Source organism: Eucyclogobius newberryi, unplaced genomic scaffold (genome assembly GCF_026437365.1).
Source record: "Eucyclogobius newberryi isolate DKJ021-1_F unplaced genomic scaffold, fEucNew1.0.hap1 SCAF_12, whole genome shotgun sequence".
Lineage (NCBI taxonomy): Eukaryota > Metazoa > Chordata > Actinopteri > Gobiiformes > Gobiidae > Eucyclogobius > Eucyclogobius newberryi.
This window is the reverse complement of record NW_027315746.1, coordinates 17,614,942-17,624,636: the sequence shown is the minus strand read 5'-3', so window position 1 is coordinate 17,624,636 and position 9,695 is coordinate 17,614,942. Positions and strand designations below refer to the sequence as shown.

Here is a 9,695-nt window from a genome sequence, read left to right as displayed (position 1 = left end):
AAAAAAAATCGTCCATACCACCTTTAAAGTTGATCACATGCAAAAGGAATAGTAATCTACTAAACATGAATAAGAGAAAATTAAGGATTTTCCTGCCTGTTCATTCAGAATAATATCTCTGTTTTTTACACAGATCGATATCGATAACATCGTCACTCTTCGTAAAGAAGTGAAGAAGTATGTATTCTGGATGCCAGGCAAGATCCCTGACCATGGTGTCCATGAATAATTAAGACTAATCTCAGCTCAATAATTGTAACACAAACATTTGTGATCTCCCTCAGGAGTTGATGGTGGGAACCGGAAATACCCAAAGAAAAACCATGTACAGGAAAAACATACAAACGCCACTTAGAAAAGTGGCCCACTCATTACTACACATATTTCTCCATTAAAAGGACATAGTCTCATCGCTAACTATAGTAACAGTGCACAAAATTGAGCTTTTGCTGACAGGGCTAATTAAAATGGCCTGATAGAAGAGGAGCAGCAAACATTCATATTCAAATGACTTCTGGTTCCACTCAGTTGTTTAATTAAAGCACACAAAGCTCTGATGTTATCTGTCAGTGCTGCCAATCTCTGCAGGAGCTGCTCTGAATGAGATCAACCTGATGTGTAGAGACAACACACAGGGCTGTTTTCAGGAGATAAAGGCTCATTTTGATGCAAATAATCACAATCAAATATTTGACCTTCAAATATTTGATTTGTTTATACATAGAATTTTTTGTCCTGGTGAAATTTGGTTCCAGAAGGAAAATGTGGAAGTGCTTGTCCAGTTCACAACGACATGAACAAATCTGATCATTTGAACATTCCCAGGCCACAAAGCCCTTCCAGCATCCACATTAAATGGTTCAAGGAGAATTTGTGAAAAAACTCCACGTAAGTAGGTTAAAAGTGTCACTGAAAGGCAACTCCTAATGCACGGCTTGAGCTTTTGTTCTCTCCGCTAACTGGTGCTGCCTCCCACGCACCCTCAGGACTGGTCCCTGTTTTTAAAGAGGGCAGTTATACAACAATCCCCCACTGCCATTAAGCACTGCCACTACAAGCACCAGCAGCATCTAAACCAACAGCAACATTATCTCCTTGCTCTGCTTCAACAGCTCATCCAAACAAGAGCTACAGCGCTGGGTCAGTTTAGGCTGAGGAGGCACGTCTCAGACAAACACACGTGTCAGAGATGACAAAGGAAGCGAGGGATGACAAAGGAAGCGAGGGATGGAGCACGAGCAGAAATAGAACAACATGAACCCAAAAAATGATAGAACCCATTTGAAAATGAAGAGCAGAAGGTTCAGGACAAAAGGAAATTAAATATAGAACAAAAGAGAGTCATTATGTTCCTGAGGACAAAAAATTGATGGATAGGTTTGACTTAAACATCGGCTTTTAAAATGACTTGGCTCTGAGATCAGCACACATCACACAAAGATGAAAAATGTCACATTTTGATCGTAAATGCTGGAAAAAATAATGCAAATGTGTAATATCCGGGATGTCCACCTTTCATCTGCCTGTATTTATATAATATTTGACTGGAAATGGCCAAACTTCTAAAAAAATCTCCCTCTCTGTGAGTCCTTTTATGCTGTAATGACAATAATGGTGATCATTATCACAATCAGAGCCAATCATTGGTCTTTTCAGGGTGAAAATTACCCTTCAGTCACCTGCCCGTCTCCAGGGACAACCCCTAAATGCCCTTATTATCATCATCAAGGGCACTCAATATGTGTGTGTGTGTGTGTGTGTGCGCGCGCGCGTGCGTGCGTGTGTGTGTGTGTGTGTGCGCGCGTGTGCGTGCATGTGTTCGTATTCATATGTGTGTGTGCGTATGTGTGTGTGCGTATGTGCTTGTGTGTGTGACCCGCTGACCCCAGCCTTAACGGGACTACACTCATGTATTTCCTTCGGGACAATGGACTGAAATGAGCGCTCCATGGGGAGTGGCAGAGCCAGTTTCTTGGTCTGACAGGGTTTTCTGAGCAGCCGGAGGACATTGTGTGTCAGTGAGAAGCCCAGCTGGTCTATCTGCTAAGACTGGCTCACAATGAGCCGGCAGTCAATGGACTGGAAACTGTAGCTGCTGGATGTGGGGTAGAGGAAGCTGGTGTGCTTCTGTGTCATTATAACAGTGTGCTCGAGCTAATGTGTGAATTCAGGGTCCCCTGAGGAAGCTTCACGCACAAGAAAATACGCTTTCTCTTCAAGGATATGGTCTTTAGAGCTAATCTTTTGGGAATTACATGAATTAAGTGAAACCATTTATCCGCAGCTACTGGTTATTTTCCTATTGATCTTTCATTTGGCACAAAGCTCCTCAAACATACAATAGATTTATATCTTAAGATATCTTAAGGTAACCTTAGACTGAGCTTTTTGAGCTATGACGCCAACAAAGTTTTGGGCCATTTGAAAAAAAAAGGTTTCGTGTCTTCATAGGCCTTAGTCTTATAAGACTGAAAGTCCATCTCATATAAAGAAACATGAATACAGAGGGTCCCCGATCTTATTCCTGCAGTATTCTTACATTCTGGCAGTAACTGTGACCTCAGCATCCAACTCCTATGATGTAGTTTTTTGGTTGAGCAGATTAACAACAGAGTTACGGCTCATTCACATTGTGTTGGGGTGATCTGTGCCCTCTATCAGACAAGACCACCATGTCGCTTTGACCTGAAATCAATATGCAATCTAACAGCCCCTGGGGCGGGCCGCCTGCAATATACAGTGGAGTCTGTCAATCAGGGACAAACCTAACACTTTATATAACCGGCCTCAGAGGGGAACGCCACAACGCCAGTCTGTTTATGAGCCTGAGCTGTTTCCAGTGGCCTACAAACAGGAACTCTGGTGTCCTTTGCTGACATTTAGAGGTGTTTCTACATACACATGTATGTTGCAAACATGCCAGAGTTCTTACATGTTGGTGTTGGCAGTAGAGGTGAGCCATTCTCCAGCCAAACCAATGATGTCCAGTCCTGAAGATAGCTGGTTGAAGAAGCGTGGGTGACCTAGAAAGGAAACACCACTTTTAATGAAGGTGTTGCGCCGTAATAAAAGCGTGAATGCACTATCACAGCTGTGCCCTGTGGCTAAAGCTTCTAAGTCTGATTGGAAAAATATGAAAAGCTATAAAATATGTGCAAACCTTCAAAGGCCAGTAAGGCCAAACATTTTTATATTTCCCAGGTCCCATATTTGGCTATTTCCGGTTTTATAGTCAACTTGTATACCACAGTTTTAAAGAAATATCACTCATCTCTGAGGAGAGCTCACCTACCCAGAAATAAAAACGGCTAGCTTTGGTTTGGACTCAATAAAGCGATATTCATATTGTAGAAAACTCTCAATGGGAGACAAGTGCGTTTCTGAGGTAGATCTTGCTTATACAGACTGGGCAGAGACAGGACCACTTCCTGGAGGAGATGAAGTTGCACTGCTCTGCATAAAACTTGTCAAAGCATTGAGTGCAAATGTTGCCTCTCCAAAAAACCCTCCCCACCCCCATTTAAATCTACTAACTGCACGGGTGAAAGAAAAAACTACTTTGGGGATTGTTTTAAGGTACAGTTAACACTAATAGAAGTTTAAAAGCTCTGAAAAATCTATTTAGCATAATACCAGAAACACTTAAGCCATTAAAAGTGGCAAGTTTAATCTAAAGTATAGGACAAAATCTAGGCTAAGGCAATGGTCATCAACATAATATATATATATATATATATATATATATATATATATATATATATATATATATATATATATATATATATTATTCTTTTGGCTGTACAATTTGACAAAGGTAATACTCAAAAAATAAAGAATAGACCAATGCAATATCTAGGCAACTAATTCATACCAAACACTGCTATTAACATTATCTATTAGCTATTATCAATAATTAATGTACAAGCCACTATACTTTCTTTCTGTAGAGGAATGCACAGGGGTTAGCGTTTAAATGTAACAAAAAAGGTCAAAAACAAGCCACACTGATATTATTTTACATGATTCAGTATTTTACATGATTCTCCATTTTCCTACATTTTGTAATGCAGCCAAATAAAACAAGTAAACTACTATTAATCAAAGCAAAAGAGATTGTCCGATTGTTGCCCTTATCCTTTTAACGGTGGCTAATTTTGTATTCCCCTGACCAAACTGAGCCTAAAGGAGCCTGACAAAGCAATGCTCAGTGTCCCATAATTACTCCAGCAACAAGGCAGCTCAATGACAGCTATTTAATCGCAAAGGTACTAACACATAGTCAGCGTCAATGAAGCTCGCAGGCCTGAATGTACAGTCATGTCATGTAAAAAATAATACACTTGTATAACGTATTGCTTAATATGTGGATTTGTACCAATAAAGGCCTGATGTAATATACATTTAAGCTCCAGTGTGTCAGCACCATGGACAGTTCATACTGATGGCCTTCACTGCTCTGGGAAATAAAAAACATTGTGTGGAAGTGTAGACAGTGTGGACCCTAAGTGATAAATAAATCCCAAGGGACAGTTTGTTGTTTTAACAGCTTGAACGGGCCGTGTAAAGAGCCCCTCAGGCAACACTTGCTTTAATACGTTAAAGAGGAAAAGAAAGAGATGATGTCGAGGGGGCAATAAATAAGACAGACATGGTACTGGGCCTTACACTGGCTGGCAACAGTCTTGTGTAGAATATATTTGTCTAGATTTACAATATCATAATTTGTGGTTACCATATATTCCGATCCATAAAGTTTTTATATTTTCATAATTGGATTTTTGCATTTTGTAGAACAAATATAACAAGAATGCTTAAGAATCACTGGAGATTACTTTCAAATAATGACTCCTATTGTCTTTTTATTAGACCAATAAAATATTCATGAACAATTGTGGTTCTAGTGTGACTTTAGCATAATCCATAACATGTGTATGACATGCGTGTTTGTGTGGCCCATACCAGTGCGGATTCCATATTTGAGTGTGTCCCTACAGTCCACCAGGATCTGCTCCAGGGACTCGGGCTGGTCTGACAGCTCCAGGTTGAAGCCCTCCATGCCCTCCAGCAGCTGATGTGGGTGGTGGAAGTCCAAGACCTTGGTGGAGCGGTCAAAGGTCTTCTTGACATAGTTAGTCAGAATTTCAACCACTTCTAACAAAAACTGAATGGTCGGCTCCTCTCCGTTTTTGGCAGGCAGAAGATCTAGAAGATAGGATGACAATTCTTTTTTAGCTAACAATAAGTAATAATAAGTCTTACAATTACTTGTCATTACTTGTCTGAAAAAGATATAAATGTTACTATACATTAAATATTTGAAAGTTGTCCAGAACACTGAGGGAAGCAGAGAAGTCTCAAATCACAAATTGGTGTGTGTGCGTGCGCGTGTATATATTGTATAAAGTAAAATATGATTACATTTGTTATCAGTTTCAGTCAGTTTATTAAGAAGGGCAATCATTTATATTACACATAAAACATTGTGTTATTAAGGTTATATGGTGTCTTAATTTGATCTTATACGTATAATTAATACGAATCACCATTTAAATAAGTTAATTAACGCAATGAATAAAGCTCTGACCTCTGGCGAAGAGGTTGGAGAAGTCGGTCTCAGTGCGGCGGAAGCTCGTGTCTCTGTCGCTGTTGTCGCACGAGAGCAGGTTCTTGTGGCCCGCGAGCCTCCCCCTCTCATCCAGGCTGTTGTTCTTCTGCAGAAACCCTAAAGTGTTGCACGGCGGAGAGCACGAGTTATCACCAAACACCTCCATCCTCTCCCACACCACAACAACCTCAAACTGAAAATGGAAAAGGAGCGCTCAAAATGGGTCACGCGGATGACGGTCTTTGTCGTTTGCGTTATTTCCGACAGAAGACAAATAGGAAGTCATTTATACTGCACACGACAGTTATGGTGCGTCCTCCTCGCTGACATCACGACCAGGAAACGCGCTCAGGAGTCACCCACACGCGACAGCGGCGGGGTGTGCCCACGCGCGCACCGCCAGGAGGCCCGTGGTGTGTTCAGTGGTGCGGGATGATCTGATGACCCGCGCCGCCAATAATAGACTCCCCATAAAGAGGGGTTAATGAACGAGGGGCCCCGGAGCGCTTCTGTCACGTCGTGATCCCGGAGCGCAGCGGGACTGGGTCGGGACTGGGTCGGGACTGGGTGCATAACCAGGAGAGAAGCTATGGTTTTAGGTTCATTTGAGTTATTACAACGGTCAATGGGCAGTTTGTTGCTAAACTAAAAAGAGATTGTGATTATTGTGGGTATTCTAAACAAACCTAATTTAATTCGCCTATTTCATTAACCTCAATGTTACATACACATATACACGCACGCGCGCGCGCACGCACACACATTGGTCAGCTTTTATACACGGTATTATAGCGGTTACAACAATTTGACCAATATTTACATTTTTAAATGCCATAATCAAATAAATGATCCCATATTATAATATCGTGTAGCGCCACACCCACTACCACGACGTGGTCATAGGCCTACATTTCACATTGCAGCCAACATTAGGCCACGGCTGTCCTGGTGGCTGTTTTTCTCCTGGAGATGATGCTCAAAGACGCGGGGGGTTTGAGGGGGCAGCCGGGAGTGTTACCGAGGGCCCTTATCACCGGAGCAGCAGGCTAATGTCCACTGACCTTTATACAAGATGAAAACGCACAGTGACAGTCATGGATGGCCCTGATGTAATAACGTCTACGGCGGTGGCCTAATACCGGGCCTCGTTTATTTACTCGGTGAACAAACGGAAATAAACGAACGAGGTGATTGGAAAAAAAAAATATTGTAGATTATTGGCCCCATTCTACGTTTGTTTGGCCTTTGTACAAGAACTTACCACAAATCTTCATCCCAAGTTTCCGTGTGCATCCGTGCATCCACGCGTATTCGTTGGCTAAAACAGAATGGTGGACGGTTCATTCTCTTGCTCAAAAAGACACGCAGTGCGCGAAAGGAAAAGCATGAGCATGTGATGGAGCGGATGAAGCCATTTGAAGCCATAGCACTGAAACTGTGGCAAATGTAGCCTATATTTGAATGATTTTAATAGGCCTATAGTTTGTTCTGTCTGTAGCTTATTCTAATAACTTCCGAAACAGACAGTGTGGTAAAAGGTGTGGCACATCCAGGCAGGTTCACACACACACACACACACACACGCGCGCGCGCGGCCAAGAGGCGGGTTGGAATTAAGACCCGTGAAATGAGCTCACGGAGGAGGGCAGGAATTAATTGAGTGAAACACGGTGTGTGACTGGAGCGGGCTGCTTCAGTGTCTCTGGCTGAGATTGTGTAGCTTAAGCAGGCGAGATGCAGCTCCTCGTCCACAGCGCATGCATGCACACACTCCTGAACATGCGCGAGGAATGACTCAAGCGAATGAAGGAGGTTTTGACGTCGACCTAATGGAAAGTTTCTGAACACAAACCGATAAGTGTTAAATTAACTGGTGTGGTGAGAAAAAGGCGGCCGTTCAGTCCGGCCGAGGCGCACAGAGATACAAGCAGCCGCAGGGCATGAGATGGAGCGAGGCACAGAAAGAAGGAGCATCCAGCAGAGGGAAACGAGCAAGTCACACAAAACAAATACATTTAGAGGTATAATGCTCCCCAAAAAAAGTAGAGATGCTCATTGGGGCAAAGGCAGATTTATGAGAATTGTAAAAAAAAATATCAAACTGATGCTTATTCAAATAGCTAAAAAGGCCGGAGTTTTATTGTGATTAAATAACCACAAAAGTCTATAAATTGACACACATTTCCCGATATTTATGTTTTGGGATTTTTGCCGAATTTTCGTGCTGTTCCTGTGCATGTAAGCCAATAAACCCGTTATCAGAATCAGAATCAGAAAAGGTTTATTGCCATTGTCAGTGAACAAAATTCACAGGCTAAACCCAGTCTGGAAAAAGAGATAAGATGATTTATAGCACCAGCCAATACATCGAACGAATTAGGACAACGAATTGGAATATAAAGGTCAAATTAATTGAATAATCCAGCAAAGAATTGTAGCCCTTTTTTTCTCCCATAGATGCTTATTGGACGTTAGACACATATAGGGACTTAACTGGCCATAAATATCGATGCTGCCAGACTTAATGGCGACGTATTTGTGGCGCGTCCCTTCACGGCGCGCACTGGTGATCCGCCTGACAGAGGTGACAGCTGTGATGGCTCTGTTCTTAAGGAGAATGATTAACGGCGAAGTTCACAGCAAATGGCCCAGGTAAGACACGCTTCTGCCAGGGCGAAGAGCAATGGAGGAAATACATCACCCTGCACATGTGTCTTTGAGCAAGGCATTCGATTAGCAACTGCATGAGCCACAGGCTGCATTGACAATGAGCTGACCTGGAGTCGCCAGGAGCCGGGTTAAGATACGAGGAGAGAGGGGACCTACTTGTGGACGGGGCTCTTAAATTGGAGGCGTTTGGGTCTTGGTCCCCACTGGTGGCTCTTGGTTCAGGCGTAGCCATCACTCTTGTGTTGTGTGTCTTGCGGTGCTGATGTGCAGGCTTTACTGAAGAATAGTAAGACAGGAAGGTTAAATATTTACTACATTAAATTACACCATTCACCAGAAAATGTGTAAGAAATTGACCAGGCTATCGACCAGAATGCTCAACGCCTTCAATTAGGCGCTGGACGAACCCATTGTTCTTTATCTAGCATGAATTATTGTGTTTCAGATGCTTATAGCTATTACTGGGAAAATATATATATAATAATAATACATTAAAAACAAAATTTCTCAGACAACAAGTTTATTTTGGGGAAGATTTTCATGTTGAGGGCAAACATCATAAGCAGTTTAACTGTGTGTCGTTGCAAATTAAATGTTCACATTTACTTATTGATGCAAAAATCGACATTTCAATTAAGTTGAGCTTTGAACAAGCGCACGTGCCATCATCACTCAATGTCACTGCGCAGCAAGAAGCAGACCGAGCACCTAATGGATGCGTCTTGTCACTCATCACAAGCTAATTATTAGCCATTAAACAGAAGCACCACACTATTTCAAATGATTAAGCTCGACTTAGACTTGGATATAAATGACAAAAACGCGCACTGACCCAAACCCTCGCCGAGTAATGCATGGAACAAAACATTTCGTGGATTCGAAAACAGGATCAAGCAGCTCACCGGTGTGCACAGGTTGTCGATTCCAGACTCCAGACAGACGACAACTAGATGTAAAAAAAGAAAAGAATAGCCACCCAGTGCGCGAAAAGAAACAGTCCAATGGTGGAGGTGGAATACAAACAGCGCGAACAAATCTCATCCAGCGGCGCAAGTGACCCTTTCTCCCTCAAGAATATCTTTTATTCGTTATTTATATCTGACGCTCCAGCAGCCCATTGGTCCCTTCACGCAGGCATGAGTCACAGCCTCTCTCTGACGAATAATGAAGCTTCCTTGACAGCTGCTGACAGCCACAATCCACTTTATAAGAAAAGCCTAAAAAGCAAAGACAAATCAGTGACGTGTTCTTCCACGCAGGGCTGCGCGCAGGACCGCAGGTAAAGATGGGTGGGTGGTGTCAAGGAAAGGAACGTGTTTGGAGTCACTTCAACTGACCTTGATGGGGAAAGAGGGTTGGTTTAGCCTCTGTTGATGTCTTTAGTCATTTAGAAATATGCATTTCACTTGACCAGAACGAT

At 42.4% G+C, this 9,695-nt stretch overlaps 1 protein-coding gene across 4 annotated transcripts in view; it reads right to left on the bottom strand.

The window, feature by feature from the left end:
- The window catches only part of LOC140356256 (glutamate decarboxylase 1-like), a 16,306-nt gene extending 6,811 nt beyond the window's left edge, over window positions 1–9,495 (bottom strand). For 2 of the 4 annotated variants that reach the window (XR_011926065.1, XM_072441081.1), the window contains exons 1-6: window positions 9,178–9,493; window positions 8,432–8,551; window positions 6,867–6,923; window positions 5,585–5,722; window positions 4,960–5,202; window positions 2,933–3,023 (exon numbers count right to left, since the gene is read on the bottom strand). Coding sequence is in view for 3 of the 4 variants with exons in the window: in XM_072441081.1 (XP_072297182.1) it covers window positions 2,933–3,023; window positions 4,960–5,202; window positions 5,585–5,722; window positions 6,867–6,923; window positions 8,432–8,551; window positions 9,178–9,316 (788 nt within the window). In the remaining variant the exon portion in view is untranslated. Of the gene's footprint in view, window positions 1–2,932; window positions 3,024–4,959; window positions 5,203–5,584; window positions 5,723–6,866; window positions 6,924–8,431; window positions 8,552–9,177 lie in introns of all 4 variants that reach the window. The other 2 variants (XM_072441083.1, XM_072441082.1) reach the window with 2 other exon arrangements.
- Window positions 9,496–9,695: the final 200 nt, after the last annotated feature.